The 19676-nt window shown below is 42.1% G+C and overlaps 1 protein-coding gene across 1 annotated transcript in view; it reads left to right on the top strand.

The window, feature by feature from the left end:
- The window catches only part of LOC128124087 (carcinoembryonic antigen-related cell adhesion molecule 21-like), an 82972-nt gene extending 67245 nt beyond the window's left edge, over positions 1 to 15727 (top strand). The window contains exon 5 of the mRNA XM_052760315.1: positions 15594 to 15727. Within this exon, the coding sequence (XP_052616275.1) occupies positions 15594 to 15727 (134 nt within the window). The remainder of the gene's footprint in view (positions 1 to 15593) is intronic.
- Positions 15728 to 19676: the final 3949 nt, after the last annotated feature.

The following is a 19676-nucleotide window of genomic DNA, read 5'->3' as shown; positions in this document are numbered from 1 at the left end:
GATCATTTACCATGTGTCCTATTATAGGGAAACTTAGACAGGAAACACAGTGGTTGAGTCAGGGTCACATAGGCCACCAGTGACACAAGCTGTCTGTCCAAAACCACATCTTCAGGTTCCCATCTTGGAGACCTACTAGGTGGCCTTCACTCTTCTGATCATTTCATAGACTCAGGATTCTTATAGGGCTCCCAGATTCATATCAACCAACATCAAACACCTGACAAGCATAGCCCACCTGTGACCCAGCATGACCTAAATGTCAGCAGATCCTGAGCTGTGTGAGATCTCTGACAGGCTGTCAGGTTTCTCAGGGAAGCTCAATTGGAAGACTAATCATAACCTATCTGTAGGACAGCCCTGAACAGCAAAGGCTGGGAGGGCTCTGGTCTACACAAAGCAGGGGAGGTCAGTGTAGCTGGAGGGACCCGAAACTTGTGTCCTAAAGTAGGCAATGGGTCAGTGAGGACCAGGAGATAAAATGAGGTCTCTGATTCCAAGTCTTGAGTCTGACGATCACCAAACACTGCAGCCCAGTTCACTCATGAGAAAGTCCTTGGTTCTCCCATACACAGCACAGGAGGCCCCATTATCTCTGAGCATCTGCCTGTAATTTGCTTCCTGACCGATTCTTTAAGGATCTGGGTTGGTGGAGAGATAAGAGACTATCTTTGGTTAAAAGACACCCTTGCAAGAATCAGAGGTATTACACAGGGCAATCTTCTCTCTGTGGTTAGCACAGCAATGATACCCAAGGCCAAAATCACAACCAATAATTCCAATCCCATGGAGACTGAGAAGTCAGTAGTATTAATGTGTGAGCCTATGACTCAGAACATAATCTACCTTGGAGGATAAATGACCAAAGCCTCTTAGAAGAGGACAGGCTGAATCTGTCTGAGGACAACAGGACTCTCACTTTACTCAGTGTTGTGAGGACTGACACAGGACCCTATGAATGTGACCTGGAACTCAGTGAGTGCCTCCCCAAGTGACCCACTCTCTCTGAACATTACCTGTAAGTATTTTCTGTTTCGTCCTGGTCCCAACTACCTAAATACAGAAGGCTAGATCTACCATACTCAGTCCCAGTCCCCTTGGGTTCATGACACAGACCTACCATACAGATACCTAGGCTGCCAGGGCATCCTGGCCCAGCCCAAGCATATGCGGACAGGCCCAGCATTGACCTTGAATGGGCTGCAGGGACTTCTGCCTAGAGAGGCTCATGGTGATGGAGACAGGGGACATGTAAGGCTCAGGTTCAGTGCACATATGAGTATGCAGAGGGGATGTTTGTGTGTTGTGCTTGAGATAGATCAGGGCTTGTGCATGCTGAATGAGTACTCTTCCACTAATCTGCACTCTTACTCTGGTGGAAATCTGCTTACTTAAGGTTAAAACACAACTCAAAGAGATACTATGGTCATCTACAGACCAGGATTTCCCTTTCCCTCTGCTGACATCATGTGTGGCTTTGTTCTGTTTGCTCCAGGTGGTCCAGATGTCCCGATCATATCCCACTCAAATATTCATTTCCATTCAAAGACAAATCTCAGCCTCTCCTGCCACACAGATGCTAACCCACCTGCACAGTACTCTTGGTTTATCAATGGACAGCTCCAGTCATTCTCCCAAGAGCGCCTTATCCCCAACATCAACACTAATAATAACAGATCCTTTTCCTGCTTCATCTATAACTTTTTCCCTGGAGTGAATTAGACCACAGTCAAGAACATTACAGTCCTTAGTAAGTGGATCTCTGAAATATCAGCACCAGGTTTGGAGTGGAGTCTTTTGGCTTTCTTGGAAGGTGCAGAAGCATTGAATTTCCAGCCCATGTCTATGGGAACAATCAAAACTCAGTCTTCCCTCAAGACACTTGCTCTATCCCTATGTCTAATGGCCTCCTGGTTCTCTGGTTTCTGGCTGAGAGGGATGGAGCTTGCAATGTGAGGAGGAGGTTCTCCCAGTCTTGGAAAGCCTTTGGTTGTGTGAGGGACTTTCCAGGGTTAGGAGAACCTCAAGATCAAGATTTCTTTCTGTGCCTAAAACTACCTTTTCTGTCCCCTCCATTTTCATTTTATGACCTCCATGATGTAGAAGGAGCACCCAGTGATTTCAATGGTGCTCACATTCTTTTTCTCCAAATGTGAGGAGAAAATTTCCCACAGACTGAGACTAGACCTCTGCTCCCAGTTCTGCTCCTGTCTCATGGGTCAGATGGCTGACTCAGGTCTGACTCCAGGGAATGGGAAGAGTGGGTGGAGAAGGTGCCTGGGAGCCCTGTTCTGAGTCAGGGTGAACCATGTCAAGGTCCAAAAAACAAATGTCAGTGAGTGTGGTGGCACACACCTTTGATGCTAGCACTGAGTAGGGCGAGGCAGGTAGATAGTGTGAGTTTGAGCCCAGCCTGGTCTACATAGCAAGTTCCAAGTGAGCTAGGACTGCACCGTGAGACCCTGTCTCAAAAATATCATTACTCAGCATTAGAGTGGCAGGCTTTGGTAAGCACTGTGATTATTCACTTCTTCTCTGTAGTATTTAATCCATATCCATGGGACAGGAAATACATTTTTTTCTACAAACAGAAATTCTTCAGTCAGGGATTTCTTCCAGTACTAGGTCTAGCCTTTAACACTTTTAAGATTACATGGGCCATCTTAACCCCATGACAAATTATTTAATAAAAGACAAACAGAAGGCTATTTCATAAAAGAGGGACCTGACTGTTCACACTTACCAAAAGTGTGAACAAGAATTTCCACAAAAATCATTAGGATATATATACCCCCAACCATGAGATTTCTGGACATGTGGGCTGAGGAGGCATGCAGTGTGGAATCTACACAAATACCCTGAGTTAGGGTCACTGTGGGTGATCTTGGTAGGAGTAAGATTCAGCTCTCTCCTTATAGAACATATCTTGAATCCAAACATGTGATCTTGCAGAGGGCCACTTCATTCTATGGGCCCTGTGAGCTGGATGAGATCTCTGAGGGTGAAGGACTCTCAGCTGTTCCCCTCCACTATTTATCCACAGATCCAGTGACTCTACCCTTCATCCAAGTCACCAACACCACAGTCAAAAATATGATCTCTGTGTTCCTGACCTGCTTGTCAAACGACACGGATATCTCCATCAACTGGCTTTTCAAAGGCCAGAGTGTAGAGCTCACAGATAGGGTAAGGCTGTCTCAGAACAACAGCACCCTCCAAATAGACTCTGTGAGGAGTGAGGATTCCGGGGAATATCAGTGTAAAGTATCCAATCAAATCAGTTCCAAGAGGAGTGACCCCATCCAGCTGGACATAAAACGTGAGTGACCCCTGTTCCCTCTTACTCCATAGTGTTGGGGGTGGGACAGTTTCTTTGTCAACAGAGTGCAGAATGGGTCAAAGTCACAAGGAGAAAAAACATGGTTCAAGATACAAATACAGCCAGCTTGGTGATGGATGCATGTTAATCTCATGATAACATACCAAGCAAGCTGAGCACAGTACTGCATGCCTTTAACCCCAGCACACCAGAGGCAGAGACAGTTGGATCTCTATGAGTTCCCAACCACCCTGGTCTTTTTAGCCAGTTTCAGATTAGCCAGAACTACATAGTGAGACCCTGTCTCAAAAGAGAGAGAGCATGAAGCAGGAGGTCTAGAAGTACAAGTCTGCTCAACTGAATGTATCAGATTCTGCTGACTCCCCATGGGTGACCTTGCTTTGGAGGAGGTGGAAATGGGGGTTGTTTGAGAAGGAAGGCTGGGAGCAGGAGGCGGGAGGAAAGGGGAATCTGTGGTTGGTATGTAAAATGAATAGAAAATCTCTCTATAAAAAAAGAAATACAAGGCCAGCCCAGATTACATTGTGAGACCCTCTCCATAATAACAACAATAGATGTCAATATAGCAAATAAATAGAAATGCAAAGTGATTAAGAGTTTAGGGTCTGAGTGAGACACACAGTAAAATATTTATGTTACTCTACACCTCCTCCTACACATTTAAATCTTCTTTAGATTATTTCCAATTCCTAATATGCACACTGTATAGACACTAGTCTTTTTTTTTTTAACTGGGGCCAAGTTGACAATAATCTTATTGTGTTGAGTACAGGACCATGATAGGAGGAAACAACACATTTATCACTGTAGAGATACTTTTCCACATAGTTTGTTTCCAAGGTTCCAATCCCTAAATACCAAATCCATAGATAGAAAGGACCTGTATTAAGTTTCTTACTTTGTTTGCTTATTTATTCGTGTGCATGTCCCACAGCCATGTGTGGAGGTTAGGGGACAGTTTGTAGGAGCCAGTTCTCCAGGGACAGGGGATTGATCTCAGGTGGGTGAACCAGCCCTTTATCTGCTAAGCCATTTCACTGACCCACATTTGTTTGTACATTTATTTCTGTGTAGCAGTTTGGGATAGGTACTGAGAGGGAGTACAATAGGCATTCTTCCAAACTGAGCCATCTTGGTGGCCCATATAATGAGTTTCTTGTCCTCATGTTGACATTTGCAGCATGACCTCCTTGCACAAGACTCTTTTTTCTGATGACTGTTTTCTGTGGTGTGTAGTAGTATGTGTGTGTATATATATATGGTTTATGGAACTGGAGAGATAGCAAAATATTTAAGAGCCCTAGATGCTCTTCCAAAGGACAGGGGTTCAATTCCCAGCACCCACATGGCATATTTTGATTGTTGCAGCTTTGTACTAAAATTATGAAATCATGCAGGATGTTCTGCAATTTTATTCCTTTTTTTTTTCAAGATACTTTTAAAGCCAGGTACGGTACTTGCCTCTAACCTCAGCTCTTGGGAGCAGAGACTGGTGGATCTCTGGGAGTTTGAGGCCAGCCTGATCTACATAGTGAGTTCCAGGACAGCTAGAATGGACTATTTCTGTGCAAAATGCCACTGGGGTTTTGATCTGATGTGCATAGAACTGATAGACTACATTCAGTGATATTGTCATCTATTAAAAAAAAATTCTTTCAGACAAGCTGGCTCATGCCTGTAATTCCAGCCACTCAAGAAGCTGAGGCAGGAGTACCAAAGTTCGAAGCATGCCTACCACAAACATTCAGGCCAGCCTGGTTAATTTAGTGACATCCTGTTTCTAAATAAACATTAAAAGGCAGACCTTAGAATACAGCTCAATAGTAGAGCATTGCTTACCGTGCACAAAGCCCTGGGTTCAATCCCAGTACTGCAGAACAGCAGTAATAATGAGATTAAGTCTTCCAACCCATCAAACCCAATGGCTGTCATTTCTTGTCTTCTTTCATCATCTCTTATTTGGGAGTTTGCTGAGTGCAAGTCTTTTATCTCCTTGGTGGAGTTAATTCTAAGTATTTTATTCTTTTTGGTGCTCTCATAAATAAATACTTTCTTCATTTCCTTTTCAATTATTCACTGTTAAGGCTGGGACTGTTGCTCAGGGGCTAAACCCTTGCCAGGCATGCACAGGCCATAAGTTCAAGCTCCACTACTGCCAGGAAAAAGGAAAATCTAATTGTTCATGGTCAATATTAGTATACAGAAATACATCTCACTTGGGCATGTTCTTTTCATTAGCCAACAATTTTGCTAGTTTTACTCATTTAGTTCTGAGAACTTTCTGTACAATGTTAAGGATTTTCTATGAACAAGTCCTTGTCATCTATCTATCTATCTATCTATCTATCTATCTATCTATCTATCTATCTATCTATCTATTTACCACCTCATAATTGGGCACCTTCATTTCAGTGTCTAACCTAATGGCTTTGTGTAGCATTCTTAAGAGTCTCTTGAACAGAAGTGGTCACAGCAGCATCATGTGTTATTCCTGATCTTAGAGAGAAAGGGTCAGTCTCCCCATTTAATATGATGTTGGCTGTGGGTTTCCATGTGTGGCCTTTGTTATAGTAAGCTGGACTTCCATCATGTTTCAGTGTTTTTATCATCAATGTCTGTGAAATTTTGTCAAATTTTTGTTGATCCAATCTTATTGGTTATTTGATTCGATTCAATCTCTAAAGAACCAGGTTTGTAGGAATTTGTCCATTGCATCTAGGCCACTCAACAGTGAGCATATAATTACTGAGTGCTCTTGAAATTCTTCATATTCTTGAGAATGGATAGTGAGGTCTCACATTTTAGTAATATCCAACTCCTGTAAATAGAATAATATCAGACCCAGAAGTTAGACAAATATTAATTGAATCCTTGGCTTTTGAAAGTGCTAATTCAGAATGCAAGAGGGTGATTAGGCCTTTAAATGCAAGATCAGCACTCATAGATAAATGGATACAAAATGCGTCTGATATTGGATCTCATGCTTATGATGCTACTTTGATAGGAGAAGTAATTTCTAGAAATCTTAAGAAAAATCTAAATGTCAGATGTTTAAATTGTAATTAAAGCCATATATGGCTAATATAGCCATGAATTTATGGGGATGTGATTTGTTGCAGTAATGGAAAAGACAGATTAACATTCCCCCAATCTCAGAAGCAAATTGTAAAATAAAGAATGCTTCTGAGAGAAATATTAAAAGGTATTATCAAGAACAGTCACAGACTGTTCAAATTGTACATAAACAGGGCACAACAGCTGTTGGTCTTCCAAGGTACCAACAGCTCTACCCTTAAAATGGTTAACTGATAAACCTGTGTGGATGGAACAATGGCCTCTGACATCAGAAAGATTCCAGGCCTTAGAACAGCTGGTACAGGAACAGCTAAATGCTCAACATATTGAAGAATCACAAGTCCTTGGAATTCTCCTATGTTTGTCATTAGAAAGAAATTTGGAAAATGGAGAATGTTAACAGATTTAAGAGCCATAAATTCAGCTGATGGACTCTTTACAGCCTGGAATTCCCTTGCCTTCTCTATTAGCTAAAGGATGCTCTATTACAGTGATTGATTTAAAAGACTGCTTTTTTACTATACCTTTACAAGAACAGGAGAGAGGAAAGTTAGCCTCCACAGGGCCTACTTATAATAATTCCCAGCCTGTTAAAAAGCTGCAATGGAAAATTCTTCCACAAGGGATGTTAAACAGCCTCACCTTATGTCAATATTTTGGACAACAGCCATTGGAAATAGTTCAGAAACAGTTTCTTCAATCTGCAATTTATCATTATATGGATGATATCTTACTAGCTGATTTAGATGCAAATACCTTAGAAAAATGTTTAAAGAAACAAAGAAAATTTTGCCTTCTTGGGGACTACAAATTCCTCTTGAAAAAATACAAAGAAGAGATTCCATTAATTACCTAGGATATAAGATACGTTTACAAAAACTTGAACCATGAAAAGTACAAATCAGGAGAGATAATTAGGAACTTTGTAGTACCTTTTACTAATGCTGAAAGGTATATAAGGTGTGAGGAGTAGGAACTAAAGCCTGGTTAAGCTTTCCTCATGATGGATAGAAAATGAACCTTGGCAAAGAGCTTGATAAAAATTAGCAACAAATATCTCCAAAGCAAGAGACTTCAGTTTATAAGAAGAACTAATTGGATTCTTCCTTACATTATGTGAGGAACACCTATTTCTGGAGCCCCTACATTCTGTGCTGATGCAAATAAATCAGGAAAGGCAGATTATAAGTCAGGAAATTTAAATAAAGTAGCTCAAAACCCTTATGAATCCATTAAAAAATCAGAATTATATGCTATTCTCATGGTATTATAGATTTTCAGAAACTCTTAATACAGTTACTGACTCTCTGTAGCATGAATCTTAAAGGGTCTTATTAATAAAAACAAACCCAGGGCCAGGTATTGGGGTGAATGCAGGAAGATCAGAGAAGCAGAACAAGCCACAGCCACCTCACCTTGCCAGTTCCTCAGCTGATCCTTTTTCCTCAGACTGGAAGCCCCTGAGTCCTTATCCAAATGGATCTCAGCTGAACTGCTTCTTGAAAGCCTGAAAGCTTAACCAGGCTTTAGTTCCTACTCCTCACACCTTATATACCTTTCTGCTTTCTGCCATCACTTCCTGGGATTAAAGGCTCTTGTTACCACACCTGGCTGTTTCCAGTGTGGCCTTGAACTCAGAGATCCAGGCGAATCTCTGCCTCTGGAATGCTAGGATTAAAGGTGTGAGTGCCACCATTTTCTAGCCTCTATGTCTGTCTAGTGGCTGTTCTGTTCTCTGACCCCAGATAAATTTATTAGGGTGCACGATATATTGGGGAATACAATATCACCACAACTCTCAATATGCAGAGTTATTTTACATAAAGAAACTGTTGAAGTTATTCCAGATGATACACAATCAACTTTGTTATTTATTAAATTACCTAAAATAATTAGAAATAGAAATCATCCCTTGTATATAACACATATCAGATCCCATATGGATCTACTACCAGGCCCTCTACCACAAGGCAGTCATGGAATTGATCAGCTGTTGGTAGGAAATATGCTAGAAGCCTCAGAATTTCATTAAAAACACCATGTTAGTGCGGTCGTGCCTCACACCTTTAATCCCTGCACTTGGGGAGGCAGAGACAGGCAGATCTCTGTGAGTTTGAGGCCAGCCTGGTCTACAGAGTAAGATCCAGGACAGGTACCAAAACTACATAGAGAAACCCTGTCTCAAAAAACAAACAATAAAATAAAAAAATAAAAAACACCATGTAATAGCAAGGATTTGAAGAAAGATTTTTCTATCACTTGGCAATAAGCCAAGGAAATGATAAGGGAATGTCCTACTTGCTCTTTGTATAACTCCACTCCACTACCTGCAGGAAATAATCCTAAGGGTACTCAGAGAAACAAAATTTGGCAAATGGATGTGTTTCATTTTGCAGAATTTGAACGTTTAAGCATGTATGCCATACCATAGACATGTATTCAGGATTTCAATGGGCAACTGCTTTGAGTTCTGAAAAGGGTGATTCTGTAATCACACATTTATTACAGGTTATTGCCATTATGGGAACAATTGCATAAATCAAGGCTGACAATGCTCCAGCATATGTCCCTACTAAAGTGAAACTGTTTTTTGCATATTACAACATAAAGCATACTACAGGTATACCACCAAATCGTACAGGACAAGCAGATCTAATTGTACTTTAAAAGAAATGCTTAAAAAATAGAAAGGGATAATAAGGACCCCCAAAGATAGATTGCATAATGCTTTATTAACTTTAAATTTTTAAAATGCTAATGAGAAAGGGACAACAGCTATGGAGAGACATTGGATACTAGAAAAAATGCTGAACTAAATCAGCCTGTATACATTAAGGATGTGTGGACTTCAGAATGGAAACCAGGATATGTGTTATTTTAGAAAAGAGTCTTTGCTTTTGTTTTCACAGAAGAAAAGCTATGGATGTCATCAAAATTGATAAAGATTAGATTTGAACACGAGAGTGCTCTTAATTAGGAGAGATGATAGTTCATCAAACAGTATGGCAATTCAACTTCACAAAAAGGAAACTCCCTAAAATTAAGATTGGGGCAGGGATTTGTTTTGTCTTTCCAGGAAAATAAAAGCATCCAAATAAGGAATCTAAAGACCACTGGACAAATGCCCTAAGAAAAAGAGTAAATTGACCTAATGGTAGAGCACACTTCCAATAAGATAAAATCTCATAAATCTTCCCAAATATTTGTTTCTGCTGTTCTCTACAAACATACAAGGGAAAAATAGTCTTTTTGTAGTCCCACTTCAATTAAAAATTAAAGCTGGTTTTGGAGATGGAGCATGGCTCTCTCCTTCTCTAAACCCATGCATGCTTATTAAAGGATAATTAAAAATCTCTGTCTCATGTCAGAAGAGCCACATAGATTGAAACAGAAGAAAATAAAAAATTAGGGACTTTTCTATTGCTACTAATCTCATAAACCTTTGGTTTTATTTTGACTCTTTAAAATTTTTCTTAAGATATAAATATTATCCCAAAATTTATAAGATATATATATATTTTTAAACTTTCTGTCATGATATTAATGATCAGATAGAGTACTACTGATTCTAGAAATAAGCTTCATCTCGCTTCTTATACATGATTTTGGGCTTGAGTCTGAAGCAGGTAACTAAGAACTAAGTTTGTGTACTCCAGTTGTATTTAATAGATTGTGGTCCCTTAACCTCGCTGATATCTGCTGCATATGACATTTAAATTGTTTACATTTTCTGCAGTGAACAGTGAAAATTCCTAACAGTGACCTTTGAAATCTGCAAAAGATTGTTGGGGACCCACAATGATGAATACACCTGGATTGTGATAATGCCACTAAGCTGGCAAACACCACCCAAAGATCAGCTATGGACTACAAACTACTCAGGACAATTTCAAGTCAGTTAGCTAAGATTGTCCAGTCTCGTAGACTACTCCACCCAGGACTTCAGATAAACCTTGCATTATCCCATCACATCGAGACTGGACAACAGCTGTCTCCCCCACGACTTGACCATTATCTTAATTTTTCTCTGGGTCCCCTAAAGATGATGTCACCCCAGGCAGTAGAACATAATTTTAAGAACACAACACCCACATTCCCAAGAGGCAGAGTAGTTGGTTTTTGGACATTCAATGGATGTTTGTCATCATTTAGAGGGGTTGGTCACAAGTTGTTGAGGGGGATACTAAGCAATGGAAATTAGATTCAGGAATCTTGTTCTGAAAAGAAAAAGGGGGATATAGTAATGATAGGATAAAAGAATAGATTATTTTGTCAACTTTCAAACTAGAAAACAACTACTAGTCTCAAATATTTCACATTGGTATGTATTTTCATATATTGATACAAACTTTTTGTTATGCTCTGTAAATGTTTCTACTCTTATGTGAGATATTTTTGTATATTGAAACAAATCTAAGGTTATTTTTGTCATACTGTATTATATGCTTCTATTTCTTATTTTAAGTATTATACCTATGGCACTCATTTGTAAATGTAAATAAAGTTCTAGTCCTGGAAAGGTATATAGGATAATAAAGAAATATAGGTTAGTAGTTAGTTAGTCATCTATAACAATCAAACTTACAGTCATGCTAGGTATGTTTTCAAGGTCAAAGAGAGACATATTTTAAATAGATTGCCTTCAAATACTTTAGAGACCTACAGACTATTACACTTTAATGTTTTAATAACAGCGCTTTTCATGACAGTGAGACATGTCTGCTCCTGGCAGCCCTAATCTACTTCATAAAAGGATGATGACCATCAAAGAACCTCCATATGGAGTTTGCTTTCTTTATGGCAAAAGCTTGTAATTTGGGCAAGAAACTGCCCTTGCCTCAACTGCTGATGGTATGTTGTCCAAACTCGATAAGCAGGACATGAAAGAAGGTGACTGTCAAACTTTGCCAAGACAAGGTAGGACAGTCCTTCAAAAATTCCCACTTCACAGTAAAGTCTGTCAGATATTCTAAGTCTGGAGGCCAAAGATGGATGCCCCATTGTTACAGAGGAACCTTGGGTGACTGTCCAGGTAGCCAGGCGACTCTTTTTTCTAGTTTTGGAAGTTGCTTCCTCTGTACTTCCTGCTTACTCAGGTAATATTATATACTTCTTGGGTCTCTGATGGAGTTGAAGACTAGATAGGTATAGTTGTTTCCCTTAGACATGAAAGAAATTACATTAGGTACAAAACTTTGGACTATTCAAGAGAGGATATATAATGAAATATTTTTTCTAAATTTACGAAATATTAATGGACTGGACATTGTAAATGTATTTCATACTTGGTAATTGCTTTTATTGTATACAGTTTTGCATTGTTAGAGTTAAAACCTTTCATTTTTACTTAGAGAAAAAGGAGAAATGATGGAAGAGACTTATCTGTATAGCCTATAAACTGTGCCAATAAAGCAACCTTGAATATAGAGTGGAGTCAGCATTTGACTGACCAGGATTAGCCATAAAGTTCTTGGAGGACTTTGCAGGGTAGCTAGAGAGGACAGGAAGAGACTCAGGAGAAGTTCAGGGAAACTTGCAGTGCTGGAGTTTACAGAGAATGTGGAGAGAGGGTCAGTCAATTGCTCCTCTTTCCCTGGAATTTTCAGGTCTTTATCTCAGTTTCTGAATCCTGAGTTTTTATTATTCTAGAAGAAATTAGGCAATCCTTTCATCTGGCAGCTACACTGAGCAATATAATTGCCCACCCATCCTGAGACAAAGGCTCTATAACCTGAGGGACTATGGCAGAAATCTGGCTGGGATTGACTGGCTGATATGAGCTATTAGGGACACTGTTAACATCACCCATCAATATTAGAACCTGGAAGACAATAGAGAAGGACAGACAGACATCACTGGGAAAACTGTTGCTGTGGGATGTTCTGTATGTCAAATGTTTTGCTCTGATTGGTTAGTAAATAAAACACTGATTGGCCAGTAGCCAGGCAGGAAGGATAGGCGGGACAAGCAGAGAAGAGAACTGGGGGAAGTGGAAGGCTGAGGAGGGGACAGCGCAGCCACCACCATGACAAGGGAGATGTAAGGTACCGGTAAGCCACGAGCCACGTGGCAAAGTATAGATTAATAGAAATGGGTTAATTTAAGATAGAAGAAGTAGATAACAAGAAGCCTGCCATGGCCATACAGTTTATAAGTAATATATGAGTCTGTGTGTTTATTTTATAAGTGGGCTACGGGGCTGCTGGGGCTTGGCGGGACCTGGAGAGAATCTCTCCAGCTACAAACTACTTTTTTTAAACAAGGTCAGACAAGACTGTATTCATAGGAATGTTAAGAGACTGTCAGGGCCTAGGGCCTGATAAAGGGCTCTAGGAACTTTCATGAGTTGTAACACATTCTGAGATGGGCTTCACAGTGATGCAGCTGCCTTTGAGTCACCCACACTATTATTCTCACTAAGGTTCACTAAGCTAGACTAGGCTTTAACTGTTTCATTGGTCTATCTCATAGTTGCCATCTGTGTGGTTGTGGAGGTTTGAATGTACTTGGCCCCCATATTGTCAGAGGGAGTGGCACTATTAGGAGGTGTGGCTTTGTTGGAGTGGATATGACCTTCTTGGAAGAAGTGTGTCACTGTGGGGGTGGGATTTGGGGTTTCCCATGCTCAGGATACCACTGATTGTCTCAGTTGACTTCCTATTTCCTGCAAGATGTAGCACTCTCAACCCCAGTGCAACATCTGCCTGCACTCTGCCATGTTCCCCATCATGGTGATAATGGACTGAACCTCTGAAACTGTAAACAAGCCACGACAATTAAATGTTTTCTTTATAACAGTTGCAGTGGACATGGTGTCTCTTCACAGCCATCAAAACCTGAAGTAGGACAGTGGTGAAAGCCATTTCTTCCCATCTCTAGGAAAAGTCACACAATATCATTCCCCATGGAACTGAGAACATGCAGTGTTTATTTTCCTGTACAAAACTTAGTTCATTTAGCGTATTACCCTCCAGGTCCATCCATGTTCTCAAAACACCGAATTTACTTTTTATAAAGCTCAATTGTATTACAGTGTGTTCATATATCACATTTTCTTTATCCAGTCATCCACTGATGGATGAGTCCTTAATTTTCCATGTCTTGCTTTTCAAGTGACAAAGCAAGGAATAATATAGAGCTTTGCTCTGTCTTCAACAGATCATTAGTCACTGTGTTTTACACATCGCAGAGTGGGACTGCTGGATTACACAGCTGACATTGCCTTTGGTGCACAGAAAATTTCAGTTTTTGTGAGGCCTCATTTGTTGTTTAGCTGTTATTGTCACCTCTGCTTTTGTGTCACAGTCAAAAGTATCACTGCCAAATCCAATGTCACTGAGCTTACATCACAGATTCTCATCTAAATGTTTTATAACCTTTGTTATTACATTTAGGTATGGGATCCACTTAGAGTCAATGTTTGTATCAGGTATTAAAAAACGGGTCTTGGGCATGGAACAACCCTTTGCCTGAGCATCCTCTGGACTGCTCAACTCTAAGCATACTTGTCAAAGATCATTTGGCCACAGGGGAGAACTGGGCAGAGGAATGGTCTGACTTGGTGCTCTTTCTTGTTGTGGCTGTGGTAGGTTTTGCTGCAGGTGGTTGTTTTGGCTGTTTTTGAAACGGGTATAGTCAGAAGCTTTCCTGTGTCCTGTGTAGGCCCTACAGTCTGGACGAATCTCTCCCACCCACATCCCACAGCCTCTTGATCCCAAATAAACACACAGAGGCTTATGTTATTTTAAAACTATATGGCCTAATGGCTCAGGCTTCTCACTAGCTAGCTCTTACATCTTAAATTACCCCATTTCTATGAATCTCTACTTTGCCACATAGCTTGTGGCTTACCAGTACTTTTACTTCTTGCTTCTCCTGGTGGCGGCTAGCAGCATCTGCCCCACTCTCTTTTCTTCTCTCACTTTCTCTCTCTTGGATTTGCCTGCCTGGCTCCATCTTGCCCTGCCATAGGCCAAAGCAGCTTTTTTTTATCAACCAATCAGAGCAACACATATTCACAGTACACAGAAAGACATCCCACAGCAATGGGGTGTTACTATGTAGCCCAGCCTGGCTGGAAACTGACTTGTTAGTCTAGCCTGATCCTGAGCTCATGGCATCCTCTTGCCTCAGTCCTTCAACTACTGGGATTATAGGCATGAAACCCCACAGATGGCACAATATTTCTCTTTTTTTAAATTGCATATCCATTTACTGGTTGTTTACTGGTAGGAGACAGATGGGGGACCCCAAAGTTGTGCCCACAGCTCTGATGCCTGCAGTGGGAGAGAGGATTGGGTTGTCGGCTGCAGTACAGGCCTAACAGTCTATTCTAGGTGGAGGCTGGGTTCTGGAAAGAGAGTCACCTGCTATATTACAACTGTGTGTCACCAAAAAGGTTTGTCTTCATACCCTTGGCTGGGAGCTCTGAGAGTTGGGGGTCTATGCTGGCTAGTTTTATATCAACTTGACTCAAACTAACTCATTTGGGAAGATGAAACTCCTGTTGAGAAAATACCTCCCTTCCACCAGATTGACCTGAGGGAAAACCTATGGGACATTTTCTTGAATGATGATTGGTTTGGGTAGGTCCAACTCTTTGGGGGTACTGCCACGCCTGGGGTTGTGGCCCTGGATTGTGCTGATTTATTACCTCAACAGAGATTCTAACTAAGACAGAGTCCCTGTGAGGAAAAGTGGTCATTTAGAGTACACTCAGCCTTGACATTCTTTCAGTTAACTCCTGGCCACAGGAACCAGATAGGTGAATATTTACATCTACCACAATTAGCACAATGAGAAAAAGATGTGATCATTAAAAATAACTATAATTTTAATGTAAAAAATTGCTATATGACTTTCTCCCATCTTCAGAGCCTTCCTAGGACTGCCAGAGTGAATATGATTTAGGCTGCAGACTAAAGTACACTCTCTCCCCACCCATCACAGGCAAGGACTTGAAGGAAGACACATGGCCAGCCTAGAAACATAGTACTTACGGGAGTACTAGGAGAGAATACCCTGCTTATTGCCTCACCTCTCCTAATCTACCTTCTCACAGGAAGTGCACTCCCCAAAGGAACAAACAGATGTCAGACACAATCAGAGAGTTCTTGTCCACTTGCTTGATGTGCATGAATTTATCATGATGTTTTTTCTCTTTTTTTGTCTATGACAGGTGAACCTCCAAAACCAAAAAAACATCGACCCTCATTAAGGGGTATTATTGGCATTGTTGCTCAATGTCTGATGGGGCTGATTGCAGTAATATTTGTCCTGGTTTTCCTGTGGCGCAGCCGTCGTGGCAGGTGAAGTGTCTTACACCCTTCCACCTACTCTTCCATTCCCTCCATGCTTGGGAAAGGGAAGAGTCTTCCTTCACTTTGTGTCTGGACTCCATCTTCTTCTCTTTGCTATGTGTCACTGTGTTCCTCATATCACTGCCTTCCCATGTCCTGTACCCCACTGTTTGTTGGTCATGGTAACTCCTTTCCCTGTGAAGTTTGGAGATACATTGACTTCATCTTTCACCAGGGAGCCACAAATTGAGAACAACGTTAAACAGATGGACAATGAGCCAACCAAAATCAATGAAACCTCAAAAGAAGCCTCAAATGTGAAACCTCAAAACAAAAAGAAAGCAATAGTAAATTCTTTATTTTGTTGTCACAGCAGCAGAGATGGAGGGAGGGACTGAGATAGCCTAGTGGAGGCAGAAGAATCAGGGTCCTCTTGACAAGTGAAAGAAGAACCCAGCATTGGTAGACAAAGGAGTGTGGGTTGAAGACCAAATATGCAGAACACTGAAAGGACAGATCTTTGGGACTGGGATGCCCCCCTCAACCAAAGTACCATCCCCAGCACCAGTTAGAATACAGCTAATATGATGGGGTAAAAGGATCAAAGGCTAGGAGGGGCTGGTTAAGGGACTGGTTAGATTGGAAAAGGAGACAGCACCAAGAAAGGCAGTGGCAGTCATGGTGTGAATGCACAGCAAGGACACCAAGCAGCTCCCAGGAAACATCAGCTCCCAGGGGCCTTTCCAACTGAGGAACCAAACAATAGTGACAATGTCTCCCATTTTTTTAGATCAAGAAGTAAGAGCATGCTCAGTGAGGACAACTGGACACCATCCACCCACAGTAAGTAAAGGCACTGACCCTCGGGAATCAAAAGTCCCACCACCTGCCCATCCTTCCACGGCATCCTGGACACCAGCCACTGTCTCCTGTCTGACTTACAGAGCAGATCTTCTTTTCCCAGCCTCTGGCTGGCATTTTCTTTAGGCTGCCAACCAGCTCCCAAATAAAGACACGGAGACTTATTATTAATTATGAATGCTCAGCCTTAGCTGAGGCTTGTCCAGCTAGCTCCTTCACCTTAATTTAAACTGTTTCTATTCATCTATGTTTTTGCCTCAGGCCTTTTTCCCTTTCTTTCCTGAGCCCAAATTCCTCCTGCTACTTACTCTCCCTGCCTAGATGTCCCACCTATACCTCCTCCCTCACTATTAGCCATTCAGCTTTTTCTTAGACAAGTCAGGTGCTTTAGGCAGGCAAAGTAAAACAGCAACACATCTTTACATTGTTAAACAAATATTGCACAACACCAGTCCTCAGGTGCCTTAGTCCTCATGGCTTTCCGTTCAGTGCTGAACGGAGACTCAGTCCACCTAGGCTAGGCTGGCATGAGGGAACCACATGTCCAAGAGCAAGTGCCTCACACTAATGCCTTCCCTGCTGTGTGTGAAGGTTGTGGGCATTCATTCTCCCTGGTGTACATGAGAGCCGGTTCACACCAACACACATACAAACTAGGTTTAGGGCAGATGAGATACTTTAGTGTGTAAAGTGCATTTTACTAATCTGACACTTGAATTCATTCCCTGAACCCTGAGGTGAAAGGAGAGACCCCTCCTGCAAGTTGTCCTCTGAGATGCACCCATGTTCTGTCTGTCTGTCTGTCTGTCTGTCTGTCTGTCTGTCTGTCTCTCTCTCTCTCTCTCTCTCTCTCTCTCTCTCTCTCTCTCTCTCTGTGTGTAGTCTTGAGACTGACTGTATGATCATACTTTTCAGGTGGATGGCCTTCACATTATTTCCTGAGAAACAATGTCCAGCAACCCAAATCCCTAACTTCAGCCTCCCCATATCCACCAGCAACAACGGTCTTCTGAAATAAAAACACAGTGATGGGACCTGCCCCATTAGCTGCTGCTCATGTATTCCCAGTCTCCTGCCCCTCACTGGGACAGGGTAATGGAGGAGAGTCCCCAAAGGACACAACTCTGCAGCCCCAGCCTTCAGAGTCAGCAGAGAGAAAGGCAGATAATGCATTGGGTAGCCGGTGGCTATCAGGAAAGGTGTTGCTGGTGAGGGATTGCACCCTTTAGAGTACAGAGCAAGAGCGCTTATGAAGTTTACTGTAGCCAGGGATCCAGCTGAGTAGTGATCAAAAAACTGACTGTGGCAGAGAAAAATGGGCTGTGGTAGGGGATGACTTCCACTGGGGAAAGCCCTCTGACAGATAGGTGACTATGTGTGCAGGTTCCTGGCATGTGATCTCTGCCATCAGGAGGATGACAATGTAGACTGGCTTGTGTACAGTTCTAGGAGTCCATTGGCAGCCACTGCACCTATTTCCTGACATGGGATTTTTGCTGTACACATAGCAGGCCATGAAATCCAAGGTCCTGCAAACAGGAACTGTCTTGGTTGGTCACAGATGCAGTTCCATGGTGGAGAGATACAATCTCCCATTCGTGTCTGTTTGGGATTCCATTTCACCTCTCTGTTGTGAATTGTTCTCTAGTTCCACAAAGCTAAGTGGCCAAGCCTTCAGCAAGCACATGAAGCACTCCTGGACATTTGCCCACTCTGTTCTCAGGGCTTCCTCGCACACACTACTGTCTCCTTAGCTCCCCGACACTAGCTCCTTCTCCTGCTGGGGAATGTCCAGTGTCCTATCACATACTCCAGATTCCTCTCTTGCTCACACTTCCTGCTCTTGCCAACACTTAGCTCTGTGGGACCCTCTGTTCTAATTGCATCTGTCTCCCTGTACACCTCTGCCCCACTACTGTGACAGGAGAGTAGTGACAGAAAAGGATGCATCAGGAGACAACCTAGTTGACCAGGAAGACTAGAAGCCTGTCCCCACCTGACTTCATACAGTCGAGCATACTCAAGAGATGCCAGGGATAGGAGCTGGAGAGGTGGTTCGGTGGATCTAAGCACTTGGCTCCTCTCCCAGAGGACTCAGATCCCCAACAACCACACAGCTAAAAACCTTTTGTAACTGTAGTCTCTGGGGATCTGATACCATCTTCTGTCCCCAGAGAGTACCGGACATATACATAATGTACACACATACACCAACCACCAACCACCACCAGCACCACCAGCACTACCATCACCACCACCACCATCACCACCCACATACACAGGCATAGAGGGACAGGCAGGGAGTGTAAACAAACACAGAGCAGTGACCGCTAAGTAAAGTCCTATAGAGGGCCTTGTGGATCCTAGCTTCTACATAGGAGTTCAGTGAGATCAAAGGAAGATCCAAATGAGACCACTTTGCATTCATAGTTACCTCTGTGCTGACACATATGGACCCCCTGTCTTGGATCAAGACCATGGCGGTCCATCCTCTGTCTTTACTTTGCTGTTTGGGGCCCATATACCTGTACTCTTTGGGTACTTTCTTCTGTTATATCATCCATGCTTGAGATCCATTGTTTGAGAAATAAAGCAGTGGCTGCCCACATTTCTATATTCCCCATGGTCTCATGCCCTGGTGAGGTGTGGGCTCATTTATCATGAGCTGAGCTCACCACACAGAAAGAAACCAAGTGACTTTGTTGCCATCTTGGATGGTGACTTTATCAAGATAGAGGTGACCATGTGACTTGGCCATTATCTTGGTTAGTGACATTATTGAAATATTTACCAGTATTGAGAGCCCTCAGAAGATCATGCACTCCTAGGACTTCCTGTGCCACAGGCAGTCAGGTACACATCCAAGTCCTCCTCTTCCAACTTTTCCATTTTAATTAAATCTTCTGTATTCCCAATGGGATCATGGAATTGGGAGACTTAGAAGATACTCCAACATGGGCTCTATTGCCACATGATAAAAATCAACACTTGTGTCATTTTTTTTTGTGGGGAGGAAGGCGGTTCAAGGCAGGGACTTTCTGGGTAACAATTCTGGCTGTACTTGGTCTTGCTCCATAGCCAAGGCTGGCCATAAACTCATT

This window comes from Peromyscus californicus, unplaced genomic scaffold (genome assembly GCF_007827085.1).
Source record: "Peromyscus californicus insignis strain IS unplaced genomic scaffold, ASM782708v3 Scaffold_4__1_contigs__length_199733344, whole genome shotgun sequence".
Classification (NCBI taxonomy): Eukaryota; Metazoa; Chordata; class Mammalia; order Rodentia; family Cricetidae; genus Peromyscus; species Peromyscus californicus.
The sequence above is the reverse complement of the archived record's forward strand: the minus strand, read 5'-3'. Positions and strand labels throughout refer to the sequence as shown.